At 36.5% G+C, this 19,773-nt stretch overlaps 1 protein-coding gene across 1 annotated transcript in view; it reads left to right on the top strand.

The window, feature by feature from the left end:
* LOC121431689 (long-chain-fatty-acid--CoA ligase 1-like) overlaps window positions 1–19,558 on the top strand; it is a 31,032-nt gene extending 11,474 nt beyond the window's left edge. The window contains exons 6-19 of the mRNA XM_041629342.1: window positions 1,960–2,168; window positions 3,694–3,745; window positions 4,676–4,749; window positions 5,570–5,647; window positions 6,934–7,068; window positions 7,891–7,976; window positions 8,817–8,871; window positions 9,459–9,554; window positions 10,168–10,329; window positions 11,159–11,275; window positions 12,134–12,277; window positions 15,327–15,428; window positions 16,627–16,698; window positions 19,109–19,558. Coding sequence (XP_041485276.1) covers window positions 1,960–2,168; window positions 3,694–3,745; window positions 4,676–4,749; window positions 5,570–5,647; window positions 6,934–7,068; window positions 7,891–7,976; window positions 8,817–8,871; window positions 9,459–9,554; window positions 10,168–10,329; window positions 11,159–11,275; window positions 12,134–12,277; window positions 15,327–15,428; window positions 16,627–16,698; window positions 19,109–19,246 — 1,520 coding nt within the window. The 3' untranslated portion in view covers window positions 19,247–19,558. The remainder of the gene's footprint in view (window positions 1–1,959; window positions 2,169–3,693; window positions 3,746–4,675; window positions 4,750–5,569; window positions 5,648–6,933; window positions 7,069–7,890; window positions 7,977–8,816; window positions 8,872–9,458; window positions 9,555–10,167; window positions 10,330–11,158; window positions 11,276–12,133; window positions 12,278–15,326; window positions 15,429–16,626; window positions 16,699–19,108) is intronic.
* Window positions 19,559–19,773: the final 215 nt, after the last annotated feature.

Genomic DNA, 19,773 nt, shown 5'->3' with positions numbered 1-19,773 from the left:
TGCTGGCTTGTTAGCTCCCCCCCAAAAAAAACGATAATATAATAATAATAATAATAAAAGTAATAATAATGATAATAATAAAGATAATAATAATGATGATAATAATATTTATAATAATAATAAATGGATTAAACAACAAAACAAATAAATAATTTCAAAATGACGAAAAAGTCACGAAAAAGTTCACAAGCAAGAAAGACAGAAAAAGGATTCCAACCTAATTCCCATTAAGTGGTGCACTGGTGAGTTTGATTTGATGATTTTTGAAGATGTGTATACGTTCGTTTTCCTATGGTGTCACGTTCGCCAACGGGTATTATCAAAATATGACTTTGATTGCATGCAGTTTAAGCGTTATGCATTTGTATTGCACTCCCCTTTCATGTTTTTCCTTTTATCCAAACAAATTTTATACTGACGTTATTTCCTGTTTAAACGTAGCGCTCACACTGTGTACAGCTTCCTACTTCATAGCATATGTTAAAATTCCCTATCTTGTCTCTAATCAATATCCAGTTCATTAAGAAAACCCCACCCTGCGAAATATTCATGGTATCATAAATAATGTTTTGGAAAGCTTTGTCAACATAACCACTTCCTCTTTGATGTTTTCGCATAAAACAAAATGTGATAGCTGCATTTGATGAAACATTAGTACCCATCAGCAAATGTGTATTATACTGTGATTTACGACTTTGGATAGTAAAGGGCTATCTGTATACATGAGATGAAATACAGGATGAACCCCTGCCTCTTCCCGATATGTAGTGGAACGTCGTGGCCCAGTGGATTAGTCTTCGGACTTTGAAACAGAGAGTCGTGGGTTCAAATCCCAGCCATGGCGTAATTTCCTTCAGCAAGGAATGCATTCACAGTGTGCTGCACTCGACCCAGGTGAGGTAAATGGGTACCGGCAGGAAGTTATTCCTCAAAAAGCTGTGTGCACCTGAATAGGTAGCCTAGCTTAGCCGGGTAATAATAACAGCAGGGCCCGCTGGGAGAACAGTTTTCGGAACTGAAGTGGCTACCCTGGGTAAATATACCTCTATTATTATTATTATTATCATTATTATGTATATACACTGTAAAACTGTGGTGTTAAAACTAACACCAGTTGGTGTTAATACTAACACCAATAACACTAATAGAGGACAACACCCGGAGGTGTTAAAATTACACCCTAGAGACTGAACATAACACCGCAAAGTGTAAATGTAACAACCAAAGGTGTTGTGATAACACCTTACGCCGGTGTAAATTAATTGGTGTGGTCCTATATGTACATCGGTTAACACCACGGTTTTTGCTGTGTATATATCGGGGCATATATAGAGATGGCTAAAATATCAGGGGAGAGGGGTCGTTTTTTGTAATGTAAACAATGGTAAATGGTATCAAGAGGGTAATAAAGTTTGAGGTATACTGTTAATGAAATGGGAACCTCCCACTTTCTTCTATAGCACATTGTAGCCCCCCCCCCCTGGTGGATCTAGCCGGATGAAGGGCCTATGATATCACACAAGCAGTATGGACCTGAAATGCCCCCGGGAAATGCCATCTGGATTCGCCACTGCAGCATTGGCGGAAGCCAAAAAATTTAGGGCGTGTCCACCTGAAATTTTGGGATGGACACAGGTAAAAAATTGGACAAGCGCCCCCCAAAAGGTTATCAACCTACATTTTGACAAGCAAAAAAAAAAAGGTCATCAGCCTAAATTTTAGGGGGGGACAACAAACGTTTCAGGGGGGTTCACATGAATTTAGGGGGGACGCAGGAAAAAAAATTGACAAGCAAAAAAAAAAAAAAAAGTTATAAAAAAAAGCCTTTAGGGGAGGACCGTCCCCCCACCTAAAATTTAGGGGGAGGGATCGCAGTTTAATTGTTCTCCTTGTACTATATGCCGTAGTTGCTGTTGATAATGATTTTGATTTTCTTACTCTATTATATGATACCTTCAGCTGATATCAAACTGATTGTGGTGGATGATATGGAGAAAGCTTCGAGCTTGCTGAGTCAAATCGACAAGCTGCCTACATTGAAGCATATCGTCATCATGGATTCACCAATCAGCGACGAGGTCAACGACCAGGCGAGAAAAGCAAACATAGCCGTGGTTACTTTTGATGAGATGCTGACACTGGGAGAAAACAACCCTCACGATCCACAGGTAAATTGTATGGAGTAACAGTGTTGATGAATAAAAAAGGAGATAGTATGCATCCTTGTCTGACTCCTCTCTAACCTAGCTTGATTTTGATATGCGTATACAGAGCAGGAGGTCATTCCTGGCATTATTTCAAACTACAAATAAGATCACTTTGCTGTGTTGAACTTTGTCATGCAAAAAAAAAATACATTAAAAAGGGTCGTATTTGAAAAAAAGTATAGTATGCAGCGGGCTTTTCACCGATTAGCGAGTCGATAAGAAGTCAACGATATGGTATAAGCATATCAATTTTCAGATACGTATTCACTGCCCCTTTTTTTAAAAAAAGAGGAACCTTATAATCACCTGAAAGAATTGTTTAAACCCTTATTCGTGATCGTTCTATCCCATTCTCCGGTCATACGTTTCTTTGTGATGATGCATTGAGCTTATTTTACACACAAAATTAACTTTATTTTTTTTGTCAATACGACAGTTACCATGGTAACCTGGTTCAGTAGTCAATCAAAACCAATGTTTCCGATTAGTGGATGCAACTCTTTCCTGGTGACTGCTGGACTTATCTCCCCAAAGCTTGCTTTGTTATTTTTTAAATTTCCTATTCTCATCATATGGATTTTATTACATTCCTATATATTAAAAAAAGGGAAGAGAAACAATAGCTAATTTTATGGACAATAAATGAAAACATCTGACGACACCTATACAACCGTTCATTTATTTCAGCTTTCTTCCTGTCTTAGTTACGTAGTTTCTGTCGTGGTCTCTTATGAGTTCCTAGTAGAAAGAGCCTTGCTGAATATGGATTGGATGTGTGACGTAGGCCTCAAGATGTCGTGATTGTCACGAAACAGTGAACCTTTATTATTTATTGAGGATTGGAAAATGACCCCTACGTACATCCGGGCATCACAATCAGGCTTTCTGGTCCCGTTTCATAAAGACTTGTTATGATAACAAATGCATAATTTCTGCACTAAATTTACTTTCAGCCAATCAGATTGAAGGATTTTAGTAGCTTTTAACTGTTATTGCAAATTTATTATTATAAGAAGTTTTATGAAACAGACCCCAGATCAGTCGTCATAACTAATAACCGCTAAGATTATATTTTTCTGTTGTAACCTGTAACATAAAAAAACTACAACCAGATCGAATTTGTTTTGATTTTTTTTTAGGGGAGGAATATTTTTTTTCATCAAAGATTAATTATTATTATGACCTTTTTCGGTTGTAATATGATCCAACAAAAATACTTCATGAATATTCATTCTACCAAATTGCACGGGCACACTATAAAAGCTACATCCTACTTCAGCATGTCTGTTATTCTGTTTGTGATTTCTCTGTGAAATTCAGGTCCATATTATCCCCGCGAAAGTACTATTTTGAATAACTATGACTTTTTTTAATGCAATATCATTTTTGATCATTGAATGTAGCCGTAAGTATGGTTGAAATCCTTAAAAAGGAATGAAGGCATCATATCAAATATTGTATCAACTCTCTTCATATTTCCTTTCAGCCTTGTAAACCAGATGATTTGGCCCTCATTCGATTCACAAGCGGAACCACAGGTCAGTAGTTACTACCCCCCCCCCCGTTAAACAGAATCGATGGGCATGGCCATACGCAGCACAGGGGAAGCCCCCCCCCCCGAGAAATTGTTAAAAAATACATTTTTACTGCAAATTTTCACAAACTTCACGAAAAAGTGTGCACAAAATCCTTCAACTTCACTTTAGAAAATGCAAGTGTCACCAAGATAAGCTCGATTGGTTTGCTCCCTCATTGTTTTTTTCAAAATTGTTTATGCACGCCCCCCCCCCCCCCGAAAAAGGTTATGTGTATGGCCATGTAGATGGGGGACTTGAGGGGGGCCTGACTCCCGAGTACAAGGCAAAGAAAGAAAAGATGGCATACAGAGAAATATGTGAATAGAAAGGGAAGTTATTATGTCAGAATTTATTATAAAATTTGAAATATTTAAATCAGTAGGCTACTGGTTTCCACGAGAAAGATACAGCACTATCTATTCATATATTCAGACAGCAATAGTTGCCTATGCCTAGTAGAGGTGCCGTGGCCGAGTGGTTTAAGGAGCGTGGCTATACATGGAAAGTCCGGGGTTCGATCCCGGCCGCGGCACCTATGCCGGTGAGCAAAGCATTTAATCTACAATGCTCTTTTATCTTGCTTTCAAATAAATGAAAATGCTATATGCATTATTGGTAACTAGGTGTGCACTTGTTTTGAAAAAAATAGGTGCCTATGGGTTGATTATGCATGACCGTCTTTTTAATTCACTAATGAAGAAATGAAATTCCAGAAAGAAAAACCAATGATCTGTCAATAAACACTAATTTACAGAAAATATATGAAATAATGAACATATACAAACATTTTAACAATTTCTCATTTATATGGATGCATATATAGATGCATTTAAGGAGTATGTGCTTATCTTTTTCACCATATATTTTGTAATTTTCCATTCGTTCTCCAAGGTGTTCCAAAGGGAGCCATGACAACACACAAGGGTATAGTTGCAAATGTTTCCGCCATTTATTCCTCGATTATTGTAAGTATCACTATTTCAGCTTATTTTGTTCGTATTGTATAAATAACAGAAAACTGGGTTTACGTCGTATTAAATGTTGTTCGTATGAAAACACTCAACCGTTCTTTAAACATACTATTTAGTCTCTTTTAAGTTTATAAAGGTTGTTACAATCAGGGTAACCAAACAGTTTTATATGAGTACAAAATAGATGTTTTGCTTTTCCTATTTTTGTTTATTGTAGAAAAGTGAAATATATTCCTTGTGAGGCATTAGTGCACTCACTTTTTTATAGGAGTTCAATCTAGTGATTACATGTTCTGTCAATTACTATATATTTGAGAGACTACACTTGCGACTACACTGTCTGAAACAAGTAGATGTGGGCGAAGTGGACATTCTAATTTTGTACACTGTCAAAATTGTGGTGTTAAAACTGACACCAATTGGTGTTAATAGAGGACCACATCCTGAGGTGTTAAAATTACACCCTAGAGATTGAACATAACACCGAAGAGTGTAAATGTAACAAACAAAGGTGTTGTAATAACACCTATAGGTGTAAAACTAACATCACCAATTTAACACCGGTGTAAAAGAACTAGTATGGTCCTCTATGTACAAAGATTAACACCACAGTTTTTGCAGTGTAAGTGTTAATTCGTATAGACATGATCCACCCCTAGAATTTACGCTGGCAACATAGCTCAGGTAATTAAAGCATTATCGCTCACTCCAAATATGTTTCATCATGTTGTCATGAATTATTCCCTCTTGGAATTATCTAAAATTAAAATTAATCAATTGCTTTTCATTCTACTTTTATTTTTTTCCCCACTAGCGTTTCCACTCGTGTGCACCTGGATCTGTGTCAATATCATACCTTCCTCTGGCTCACGCGTATGAACATACACTCGACGTACGTATAAATTACACTTATCGAAATAAAGGGTTGTTTTGCACTGCGACGCGGAACGGATTCAAGAACAGTGTAGATCTATTGAAAATACCAGTAAAAATACTGGCGATGAACAGCTGGGAGGTCTTTGTCGAAAACTGGTGAACCAGGTTCCCGTCTTACGAAGAGTTACGATTGATCCAATCGACGCAAGTATGGACGGCCAGCAACATCAACATGTATTATGCACGTTTGTTCAAAATATTTTCTACCTGTGATTTATAATCATGCATTCTATGTTTTCTTGAAAACTCAATGTGCTTCTCTTTGTTTACCGAGGACATTGTGCAAATTTCATGTTGCGAAAATTATGACATTGACGGTTTTCCATAGAGTTACGATTGATTGGATTGGATCAATCGTAACTCTTTGTAAGACGGGGCCCAGAACAGCAGTTTCGTCCGTAGTTTCGGAGCTGACGAAAAATTGCAAATATGTCGTTTGTCCAGAGTCTATATAGGACGATGCTGCCTTTTTGATTCACCAATTTTCGACAAAGACTTCTTGGTTGCCCTTTGTCATGAACGGCATTTGACAATAAGTTTTCTATGTTCTGGAATCCGCCCTGTGTCGAGGTACGAAAACTCTCTGTTTACTTTCGCTTCAGTTGACCAAGGAAATGGGAACGAATATCCGTCTCAACCTCTCCCCCTCTGTCTGTCTGTCTGTCTCCTCCACCCCAATGTCCCTCTCGATCTCTGTCTTTCTCTCTCTTTCTCCCTCCCTCTGTCTGTCTGTCTGTCTCCCCCACCCCCAATATCCCTCTCCATCTCTGTCTTTCTCTCTCCCTCTGTCAGTCTGTCTGCCTCCCCCACCCCCACTATCCCTCTCAATCTCTATCTCTCTGTCTATCCCCCTTGTCCCTCTCCATCTCTATCCCTCTCTCTCTCTCCCCCTCTGTCTTTCTCCCCTCCCCTTGTGCCTCTCCATCGCTATCCCGCCTCTCTCTCTTTCTTTGTATCTCCATCCCTCTCTTCCTCCCTCCCCACCCCAAATGACCCCTCTCCCTTTCTATCCCTCTATCTGTCCGTATATGTCTGAATCTATCCTTTCTCCCTGTCCACATCTCTTTCTGTTTACCTTTCCTTCATTTTTCTCCTGATCTTGAGATCGTTATCCCGAAGAAGCCCTATTGCCAAAATATTGATAATAAAAAGTAATTAAAACCGAGTGTCCGTTAACATTTTATTTATTTTACCATTATGTTACAACTTTGATGAAAGGGGTAAAAATGATTCTCTTTGCAGGGGATGCTGTTTCTACACGGTTGTTCAATAGGGTTCTTCCGTGGTGATGTGAAAACATTAGTCAATGATATGCAGGTCTTGAAACCCGATATCTTTCCAAGTGTTCCTCGTCTGGCAAACAAGCTGTATGATAAGGTAGGTGGATGACATCAATATCACTAATCTTTATTGGCTTCATCATCATTATCAGTATCCTTATCTTTATCATCGTTTTCGTTTGTCTTAATCACCATCATCACCATCATCATCATCATCATTCTCCTCCGCCTCCTCATCAACAAAATCATAATTATCTTCTTCTTCATCATTATCATCATCATCAACAACTAAATCATCGTTATCATCATCATCATCATCATCATCATCACAATAATCATCACCAGAACCTTCTTCGTTATCATCAACATCATCACCACCATCATCACCACCATCTTCTTCGTTATCATCATCACCACCATTATCATCATCACCACCATCATCGTCAGCATCATCATCACCATCATCATCATCATCATCATAATCATCACCATCATCATCATCAACAACATCACCGTCATCATCATTATCATCATCAACAACAACAACAGCATCACCATCGTCATCATCAATCATCATCATCATCATCACCATCATCTTCCTACTTGCTACGCCATCATTGCCATCATTTTTTATCACGGTCCGATGAGACCAAATCTTTCGTGAAATAATCCCCAAGGAAGATTGATTTGGTCGTCAACATATATTTTGTTATACTCTTAGCTCTTAATATTAATTGCGAGTAATGATGACTTTCTAAAAATAATTTATGTGTATAGACTGATATTCTTGAACCCTATTATTCTATTCCTTCATTTACTTATTGTTGATTTCTTTTCGGCTATTCTCAATTCATTCAATTATCAATCAGTTATACATGTAATTCATATATGATTTATCTATTGATTCATTTATTCACAGATCATGGGTGGAGTCAATTCGTCATCTTTCATCAAACGAAGTCTCTTTAACCTAGCTTACCGATTGAAATTGGGAGATGCGATGAGGTAAGCATGACGTCACATTTGAAATCTAGCTCTTACCTTATTTCCTTCTATTCTCCGTTTTGGTGTATTTGTGTTACTTAGATTCACACGTCGTTCATATTGTCAAATAGATTGCATAAACATCAATGAAGCTGTTCAATGCCGAATCTGAACCTGTTTTAAATGTTTTTAGAGTCATAATCACATTAGGAAATCAAGCTTCGTTTCACGGGAGCGTTTCATGAAAGGACTCGGGGGAAGGACTTGTCGGACGTTTTATCCGACAATTACCATTTTAACAGTGTTTCATAATCAATCAAACATAATAAAAAAAAGTCAGGGCCCCGTTATACAAATAGTTACGATTGATCCGATCAATTGCAACTACGGACGGCCAGCAACGTCAACATCTACTATCTATGTTTTTGTTCAAAATATTTTCTAGCTATGATGTATATTCATGCATTCATTGTTTACTTGAAAATTCACTGTACTTCTCTTTGCATACAAAGGACATTGTGCAAATTTTTCGTCGACAAAATTATGACACTGACGGATTTTCATAGCGTTACGATTGATCGGATCAATCGTAACTCTTTGTAAGACGGGGCCCAGATCTGACATCTTGTCGGACAAAAATGTTGATGCAAAACGCTCGTCACTGAGATCTTGGCTCCGTAATACAAAGGTTGGCTGTAAATCGCTCATTTTAAAGACAAAATTTGGAGTGGTTCCCAATCAGTCTACTGAGCTAAATGCGCATGATAGGCCATGTCATTTAGCGATTAATCGCTAACCATTGTGTTACAGGCCCCTGGGCCCCTTTGCATAAAAATTGCAATCTCTCTTATCTTTACACAGAGGAATCTTCAGAAGAGATACATGGTGTGACTATCTTGTCTTCAGTAAGGTTCAGGTAATTAGAATATCTCTTTAAGACCCCCCCCCCAAAAAAATGGCTGAGATGCAGTGAGATTTTGCATTTTAATAACTGAAGAGACATGGGTAGCTGAACGTTCTGAAAGGGGGCCTAAATATGGAATGAATAATTAGAAGAAGATGGTAATTTCTACGTGTATGTACACGTCTAATACAAAACACCCATAACCCCGTATTATAATAATAATATTATTTGAAATGTATATAGCGCATAATAGTCAAAAGACTCTCTATGCGCTTTACAAAATACATTTAATAACTAATACATTAAATCTTATCTAAATTTATACAATAAACCTAAACCTTAATCCTGAAATACTTAATACAAATTAGAACAAATTAAATCAATACATAAAGTTACACCACTAATGAAGTGAAAACCAACAATATTTAAAAATTGCATGCAATGTCGCATTCTGTTCTATTATTTTCTTCGTTCAGTACCCAATGGGGAATGGAAAATACGGACTGCTGTTAATTCTCTTCATAGTTTCAGATAATTCTTATAATTAAAGGTCAAATGGGATGAAATGGACCATTCTTCATTAATATATATTTTTTCAGGCATTGCTTGGAGGCAACGTCACGTGGATGATCACCGGAAGTGCACCCATTGCCCCGGAAGCACTCGAGTTTTTCCGGGTTGTCTTTGGTGTTCAAGTAAGAAGTCATTTCTTGTTGTTGTTTTCATGTATAATATTTTTTAAGCAGAGGCGCAAATATTTTCTCCTTTTTTTTAGGCCGGTCGGAGAAAAAAATATTGCCGCATAACCCATTCGTCTCTTACTCTTTTGCCTAGCAATCTTGTCTTTTCTGCCTTGAAAAGTCATGGGGGTCACCTTAATGCCCCCCATGTAGAAGTAAAACAGATCCGAGGGACCAGGCCACCACCCTTAGAAAAATGGAATAGAAAATTTGGGAGAAGACGATACATAAGCATTTGCAAAACTGGTTCCCACCCTTGACATCAAGGTCATGCAAATGGCATAATGACCCTTTCGGAAAAAAAGTAGGCATCCTTGTGAAACCCCATTCAGTTTATTAACTTAAAACACAAACCCATAATTCCTAAGACTAATTTTTTTTTGCCATTCATTAATCAAATCTGTAATTAATTTCTTCAAGATAATCCTACCAAAAAAATACCCCTGACAGCAAGATGCATGTGATTGTGCGTAATAGCCCTTTCGGAAGAAAAAAAAGGGCATCCTTGTAATACCCATGCACCACTAAACCTAACCCTATGGTCTTTTTTTAAAATGACTATCTGCAGATATGTGAAGCCTACGGGCAGACAGAGTGTGTCGCAGGAGCTGCTTGTACTGTTCCCGGTGAGACTGTTGCAGGTCACGTTGGTTGTCCTATTCCCTGTAACATGATGAAGGTTGTTGATGTCCCAGAGATGGGCTATTATGCTGCCAATGACAAAGGAGAAGTAAGCAATTAACGGGGGATGATTAATTTAGGATAACCGTGGTCCGTTTCATGAAAATTGTCAGCACTGAAAAATTGTCATCCTCGGACAGTTGTCATAGTAACGTTCAGAGACCAGTGCTTATCCTATCAAAACCCAAGGAATTTACTGAAATTGTAAGCACTGGCAATTCTAGTCAGTGCTGACATCTTTCATGAAACGCCCTTCGAGACAACTTGCCCGAGAGAACAAAAATTGTGGATTAAGTTTTCAGACGAGCATTGTCGTAGAACGCATGTCACTTGCCGGTTTCTTGCTTAAAACCTTCATCTAGGAGTTTTCTCTCGAAAGGCAACCTTGCTAAAAGTCAACTTCTTCGAAAAAGGGTAACCTGAGCTACAATGGGACCTTTCCTCATGGTATCCTCATGGTGGTATATTAAAAGAACCCTAATATAGGCCTGTCTGTGTATTTTTCAGCTTACGCGATAACTTAATGAAAAATATGGATATATTTTGACGGTTCGGACTATGATAAGGCCAGCATGTGCCATCAAAATCCTTCAATTTTGTGATGACACAAATGATCGCACAAACATCATTATAGTGCATCAAATAATTTCAAATGTGCATATTCGTAAAATTGCATTGATCATATCTGTTATTTCTCCTTTATCTTAACATTGTTGTGAACATGATTGATATTATTGGTATCATAACAAGATTGATATCATTGTTATCATAACAAGCAATCATAGCTACCATAGCAACCATAGCTACCATCTAAAAAAAAGTGTAAGTAAGAAAACTTGATGATTTCGAATCTGTTACTTGATTTGATGTATTGATAGGTTTGCGTCAAAGGTCCGAACGTCTTTAAAGGATACTACAAGAATAAGGAGAAAACGGACGAGGCACTCGATGCTGATGGCTGGCTTCATACAGGGGATATTGGACAGTGGCTGCCGGTAAGTCTGTCAAAATCTGAAACATGACCCGCCACGGAAAGCTCTTGATATTTCTTCTTTTTTTCAAGCAAGTGAACCCCCCCCCCGTTCCGCGAGTGCCATGAATGCAGACGATTGTCACAAGCAAAAAGACTTATTACAAAGAAGACACACATGCTCCTAAAACATAGGTGGCGGAAGCGAGGGGGGGGGGGGAACTGTCCCTCCCTAAATTTGAGGTGGGGGACGGCCCCCCTAATTTTTTTGTTGAGAACCTTTTTTTTGTCAAGTTTGTTTTCCCCCTAAATTTTTTTTGGTCCCCCCTAAAATTTTTGTTGATAACCTTTTTTTTCTTATTTTTTTTTTCTTGTCAAATTTTTTTACCTGTGTCCATCAAAATATTTCAGGTGGATCTCCCCTTACATTTTCTGCCTTCCGCCGCCAATGTCCTTAAACATCCAAATAAGCAAAAATTGAAACAACGACTTCACAAAGATAGGCCACTATGACCATAATGATGCCATCTCCTTGGGTCCTGTACTCTTTTAATTATTATCAATTCTTTGAAGATTTTTTACTATCCCCCACCCATTTTGTTTTTTGAATAAAATCATAAAAACTGATTAAGTGGTGTTCAATAACTATATGATCTTTGTTGACATGTAATCAAGAATTAAGGTATTATGTCATGATAATTTGAATGTATTTTTTCATAACTCTAATTGAAAGAAGTCTCTCTTTTTTTCTGTGGAAAATAAGATTAGACACTGGACATTTTGTTAGGGTTAAGCTAATGGAGAAATTCACAATGACCAGTGAGTTTGAATGTGAAGGTGTTGTACTTAAAATACTTGATTTTCATTATTTTCTTTACTTTAGAACGGAACGCTCAAGATCATTGACCGTAAGAAGCACATCTACAAGCTTGCACAGGGAGAGTATGTTGCCCCAGAGAAGATTGAGACAGTCATTACCAGGAGTGGCCTGATAGCACAGGCATTTGTCTATGGGGAGAGTCTGAAGGTAAGAAAAAAACATGATCTTGTGGGCCCTTGTTCTCGTCGACACACTGGCCCGTATTCTGAAGTCAGGTTTAACTTAAACTCATGTTCAAAGTTGTGGTTTAAGTATGGATAGCCAATTGTTACATAAATCACTAACAGTAGGGATATCATGATTCAGCTCATTTGGCTCTCAAATCATTAATAATTGTCTAGGAAGTATAAAGAGATGATTGTCTTCACCATCGATGTTTTAGGAAAAAGCACAGCAAACATAAGAAACATACAACTTAATAAAAATGTTGATACTTTTGGCTTCCCATACTTAAACCACGACTTTAAACATGAGTTTAAGTTAAACCCGACTTCAGAATACGGGCCTCAGTCTCGTGGACCCTCGATCCGTGGATCCTTATATCAAACGGATCCTTGGACAAGGCAAACGTCGGTCAGATGGGTAGACCCTTGGTGGTCACTAGAACAACTTCAAACATAGAGTTTAATGATCTCTTTGAGAAAGTATTATAAAATTGAGAGTTGCAAACTTGGGATACGTAGATAAAGATAATTGTGATAATCATAATGGCGATGATGGTGATGATGATGTGATGACGATGGTGATGATGATGATGATGATGATGATGATAATGGTGGTGGTGGTGGTGTGGTCGTGGTGATGATTGTGGTGGTGGTGGTGGTGGTGGTGGTGGTGATGGTGATGATGATGATGCTTATCATGATGATTGATGCTGATGGTAATTCTGATTATCATGATCACAAATGTAATGATCATGATCATAACAATGTTGATATTTATGAGACAGTTATCAATTTAATGATAAGTCACTTTTGCTACCCACATGAAGGCGCATTGTTGATTTACAACAAGAGATTGAATAAGTTAACATTTTCAAATGTCTGCGATTGTCACTGGAAAGGTAAATGGGTACCGGTAGGAAGTAATTCCTGTAAAAGCTGTGTGTGCTATGAACGCCTAGCCCAGCCGGGTATAGGAGCGCCTTAACGGTGGCAGCGGTGGGATGATGTGCGGTGTGGTTCGTCATTCTTTGTTACCACCAAGCAAAAAAGACGTTATTTACGTACGCATTTGCCTTGGGGAGCAAGTTCACCCCATCCCCTTGGATCTATACCAGGGCTCCGTTTCATAAAGACATGTTATGAATTGAATTTGAATTGAATTTTATTTGAATTTGAATTTGAATTGAATTTTATTCCAAAGCTTAAGAAAATAAAGAATGTTTTAAGAGTATGGAAAATAAGAATTTTAACTCCTATAGGGAAAATAACTATTTTGAAGTCACTCGGCCTTTCTCAAATTATATTTCTGTTGTCTGTATTACCAAAACCTCCTGAAGATTTTTTGAAAGAATTAGAACATTTAATTTACTCTTTTATTTGGAATGAAAAACCGGATAAAATCAGTTGTCATACAATTATTGGAGACTATAGTCAAGGTGGATTGAAAATGTTACATTTACCTTCTGTAATTTCTGGCTTGAAATTTGCGTGGGTTAAACATTATATGAGCACAGAAAATAAAGGAAAATGGAAATGTTTTTTCGAACACAACTTGGTCACCTTTGGAGAATTGTTTTGGACATGTAATTTAAAATACGATGATCCCAAAATATTACAAATAAAAAATCAATTCATTCGAGAGATTTTAATTACTTGGAGTTGTTTAACATTCTCTCCTAATTTATCTGATTTGAATATAAAGAATCAAGTGTTATGGAATAACTCATTGATCAAAGTAGATGGGAAAGTTGTATATAAACAACTTTGGCTTAAAAATGGGATCATCAGTATTAAACATTTAATGGATGAACAAAACAATTTTCTCTCACATACAACTTTTTTTTTACAAAAATACAAAATGAATTGTAATTTTCTTGAATATCATTCATTGATTTCTGCAATACCCAATGAATGGAAACATTTAGTCAACATCTTGTTGAGAGTAAAACAACTCAAGAAGATTTGTTGTATAATTTAAATAATGTTTTTAAGGTATGCAAGTTTATCCATAGAATTTCTGTTGATAAAATCTTAAAGTCCCCCACTTCGCAATCAAAATGGGCATCCATTTAAATGAACCGGTTTATAATTGGAACAGATTGTATATGATTCCCTTTAAATGCTGTCTTTCTACAAAACTCCGCTACTTTCAATATAAACTTTTCAATCGGATAATGGGGGTGAACAAAAATCTTTACGATATTGGCTTGTCTGAATCTAATTTATGTACATTTTTTCTTCCTCTGTTGAAAGTATTTCACATCTGTTTTGGGACTGCCCTGTAACTCAACAATTTATTCAAAACTTCCAAACCTCTTATTTGAACAATAACGTGTATTTGAATAAGAATTTACTTTTGTTTGGTTGCCCTGACGCTCAATACTCTACTGTAAACCGTTATATTCTTTATGCTAAATATTTCATTATTTTTGCCACGTTGTAAGGGAAATCGGTTGTGTTTTAGCTCTTTTAAGAGCGTATTGAAACGCTATTGTGAAATTGAAAGGGTTCTCAATCAAAAACATCATAATTTTGTCATATCATTAGATAATAGTACGCATGTACAGTTGTTGTAAACATGTTCGCTTCATGATTCTTTTGTAAATTGAATTGCTTTCGTGTTTGATTTCTGAATAAAATCTTTCTATGAAAGAAAAAAAAGACTTGTTATGATAACAAATACAAAATTTCTATAACAAATTTACCATCAGCCAATCAGATTAAATGATTTCGCTAGCTTATGACTGTATTGCAAATTTGTTATTGTAACAAGTCTATGAAATGGGACCCAGGTGCCCGTTTCATAAAGCTGTTCGTAAGTTACGAATGACTTCACGCACGACTGGTTACCGTTTCTTGTGCTTATGATATATCCCTATGTAGCTGACTTATGTATAAGAACAGGTTCCAGTCTTTCGTAAAGTTGTGCGTAACTTAACGAACAGCTTTATGAAACACCACCCGGGTCATGAATATTGACAGGTTGCATCTCTCACCATGAATTGTACTTGTTGGTACTTCTCTTTTTTCAGTCTTCAAATGTGGCTATCATCGTACCGGACGAGGATCAAATACAGAAGTACGCCGATGCAAACCACATCAGTGGCTCCATCGAAGATCTATGCAAAAACCAGGTAATGTTTTTTTTTTGTTTTAGAAATTACGATAATGATGTGCTTATAATGAAATTAGCTTTTGAGTGTGTCATCGTGGAACTTAATATTCATCATTGATAAAATGAGTGGTGTAAAATAAAATTTGCAATATTTCTGTATCATCGAACTTGTGAATCGCCCCCTTTCTCTTCATTATTGAATCCACCGTATTTATTGATTTGATTGATTGAAAATCACATTTATTTCCTTCAAAAAGATACAAAATAATATTTGACATAGTAACGAATAAAGTATATATTTCGACACAATTTTAACGGAGGCGAATACCCGAAAAGCAGAGCTTGAGTTGGGGTCGCCAGATACAAATAAATAACAAGTTACGTACTGTAATGACATCATATGTAATTGCTTATAAATAAGAAAGTTAAGAGTATAAAAGAGACATACAGTAGATGGAGAAGAGAGAGAAGAAATGTAGGCATTAGAAGATAAGTTCATTTGAATAACAGAGTAAACTGGTCGCAATTACGTAAGAGCTTGACTAACATTTGTCTAGCATAGCAACAGGTAAGGCATGTGCATTAATTAACAATAGAAATGGAAGGTAGTTCAAGCATGTCAACATGTCAATGATCTCTGTCAGTGACCTAGAATTTATGTTAGCAGATCTAGAATTTCATTTAAAAGTAGGGGTGGAGTGGGATTCCATGTATTCAAATATTTTGAACAAGCAGATATGATTTAATTCACACTAGCTTTTAAGTATAATTCGACCACCTCTTTAATAGGTTTCCAATTATTTTCTTTTTCTTTGCTAAGCCTTGAGCATCATTTCATGATGACTACTGGCGCATTACAAATTCCATATCATTTCATATATTCAGGTGCCAATTGATTTATAGTTTTGTATACATACAGACTTTGAACTGAATACGTTGGAATAGAGGTAACCAGTGGAGTTCCTTAAGTAGGGGTGTAGTATGAGTTCGGGATCCAAAGCCAAAAATTAATCGAGCGGCACGATTCTGAATAACCTCAAGTTTTCTTCTATCCCTAGCTGACAAAACAGTATATAAACTATTGCAGTAATCTAACCGAGAAAGAATAAGTGCCCAAGTTGATGTCAACAAAAAAGGTAGTTCTGATTCAGCCTTCAGATGTTGTTACCACAATTATATATCAATATTTTTATTCAATTTCTGCCATTTTGCCACAGAAAATACGAGATGCTATCAGAACTGAACTTTCAAACGTTAGCAATGCAGGAAACTTGTGTGGATTCGAGAAGGTAATAATGCATTTCATTGTGTTGAATTGTATTGCATTAAGTTGTATTTACGCCAGTTACGATTAAAAAAAACATTGGTGTATATTAAACAGTTAAAAAGAAAATATCAATAAAAAGATGGAGGGATTGGTATCATAACAAAGCGATTTTACATAGAGGTCTTTAATGTACGTTGATTTTAATCCAATTTTACTCTCCTGTTTATATGATTAAATGTAGTAAACATAAAGTATGAAAGGAAAAATCCAATATGATTGACTTACAGTAATGACATTAACAAACTGTAAGATGGTTAAAGAGAAACATATTTACAATATATATACAAACAGAACGGAGACCATTGAAAGACCACTGAAAGACTTAAAATTGATGAGGTCTTACAGCGGTCTTCAAGATCACTGAAATTTTTCATCTCTGTGTGGAATGGCTCAGAAAGACCCCTCAAAGAACTCTGAAAGACTGATGGATTACTGGTCTTAGACTAGTCCTATATAGTGCGTCCCAGAAAAAACGAAACCGAGATTTAGCGATCATTTATCATTACTTAATCATAAATAAAATAGACAAATGACCTACCAATTTAAAGCTTAGAATCTCCTCTTTCATCTGATATTACTTAGATTATTTCTCATTCACGCATGAGTGAGCAAATGCAATTCGAAGAAAGGATATCAAAAACTCATTTGGCGGGGGGTATCTGGGTTTCAAAAAGAAAACCACATTTTTGAAAAGTTCGATATCTCCTCTTTAATTTGATACCTAAATTACAGAAAATGGTCACGAAATAACATAGTTCTGGTCATTTGAAATAAGGCTTGAATTTCAATAATTTCATAAAATGAAGAGGTTCTCCAGGCTGGCTTTCAAACTCTCTCGACACTCTGTTTTGTTGACGATCAGCCATGCATTAAATCTTTTGTTCACCATGCGAAAGCTTCTGTGGGAAACCGGTATAAACACGTTTATCTCATGAAATTATGGAAATACAAGCCTTATTTCAAATGACCAGAACTTTTTTATTTCTTGACCATTTTCTGTAATTTTGGTACCAAATTAAAGATCAGATATTAAACTTTTCAGAAATGTGGTTTTCTTTTTGAAACCCAGATACCCCCCGCCAAATGAGTTTTTGGTATCCTTTCTTCAAATTGTTTTTGCTCACTCATGCGTGAATAAGAAATAACCTAAGTAATATCAGATGAAAGAGGAGATTCTACGCTTTAAATTGGTAGGTCATTTGTCTATTCTTTTTATGATTAAGTTATGATAAATGATCACTAAATCTCGGTTTCGTTTATTCTGGGACGCACTGTATAGAGATCTTTTATGCAACAAGTGATCTTTCAGAATTCTTTCCAAGGACTTTGCCTGGTCTTTCAATGATCTTTCAATGACCTCTCATGAGTCTTACAGTGATCCCCGCAAAAATCTTGAGAGACTGCCAAAAGATCATTGAAAGACTATTAAGACATTTGAAAGTTCATCAAAAGACCGCTGAAAGACCAATGAAAGACAATTTTCCTGTAAGACCGTTGTAAGACTGTTTTGAACAGCTTCAAAAAGTTTTGGAGCCCATGAAGACCACGAAGACCACTGGTAGATTGGTCAGGACTCGTGTAAGACCTCAAATACCATTGTAGGTTCATTGAGAGACCTCTGAAAGATCAACCAGTATGCATGGTCTTTGAAGGGTCTTTCAGCGGTCTTGTTCTCTGTGGAATGGGGACTTAAGAGTTGATATCATAGATTAGAACTCAAAGCTGCAGAATATCTGGGATAATGTTATTAAAAGTATTTTAATGCGTCAATATTTATGTGATGGGGAAGAGTATATCATGTGATCATTTTACCGATTTGATATTGACACTAATTTTGGAACGTGAAGAATTCAGCTACACGCTGATATAACACTCCCCATCCCCTTCACACAGGCATATAAAAATGATAAAAATATGCCATTATTCAGTCATTTAGTAATTATTAATTCATGCTCCTAATAGCGTATTCTAAATGCAATTTATCGATTTCATCATCAATCAATTATATGCTCGTAAGGGTGTTTGTATAATTATATACTTCGGAAATGTAAGCTTTTGAAGTTGACCATTATCTTGTTTATGATCCTGATTTAGTTCAATTTCCTGTTATTCCCTTTTCAAAGTAGCAGTTTCTCGAATCGTTAGCTAACCTCGTTTCTGAGCAAATTGACGTAATATTGCAGGTTTAGAGTTATATTCAGTACCTTTGAAGTTTTTTAATAAAAAAAACAACTATTGGGGACCGTCCCTGCGCTACTTCGGGAAGTTCGTTGTTTGTTTTGTTGTTGTTGTTTTTTGTTAACATTCACAATTTAGTGTTTTTCATTTATAAGCTTGAATATAAAATATATTTTTGTTTTGTCCTTTTTCAGGTGAGAGAATTTTCCCTACAGCCTGAACAATTCAGCATCGAAAACGGTCTCCTGACTCCCACCATGAAGAACAAACGGGTTGCCATCAAAGAGAGATACCAGGCAGAAATCGATGACATGTATTCCAGAGTACAGTAGTCTTTCTTATTATGACGTCATCACGATGGTGCTGATCCGGTGTAATGTAACACGACTTAATAGCAGTGTATTCCAAACAGCTTAGAACGAACACCTTGACTGTATATTCAGGAAAACGTGTTTTGGTACATGGATGCTGGTAATGGGGTATCTCAGAGAAACTGAACACAAGACCTTTGGCTTTGTGTTAATCAATAAAAGGATCGAGTGTCATATTTGCTACTTCTTGGTTTTAGCATTAAAGGACAAGTCCACCCCAATAAAAACTTGATTTGAATAAAAAGAGAAAAATTAAACAAGCACTGAAAATTTCATCAAAATCGGATGTAAAGTAAGAAAGTTATGACATTTTAAATTTTCGCTTCATTTCACAAAACAGTTATATGCACATCTCGGTAGGTATGCAAATGAGGGAATTGATGACATCACTCACTATTTCTTTTGTATTTTATTATATAAAATATGAAATATTTTGATTTTCTCGTCATTGTCTTGTTAAAAGAAGTTTCATTCCTCCCTGAACATGT

This window comes from Lytechinus variegatus, chromosome 18 (genome assembly GCF_018143015.1).
Source record: "Lytechinus variegatus isolate NC3 chromosome 18, Lvar_3.0, whole genome shotgun sequence".
NCBI classification, from domain to species: Eukaryota; Metazoa; Echinodermata; class Echinoidea; order Temnopleuroida; family Toxopneustidae; genus Lytechinus; species Lytechinus variegatus.
Note: the sequence above shows the minus strand (reverse complement) of the source record. Positions and strands in the feature narration are given on the sequence as shown.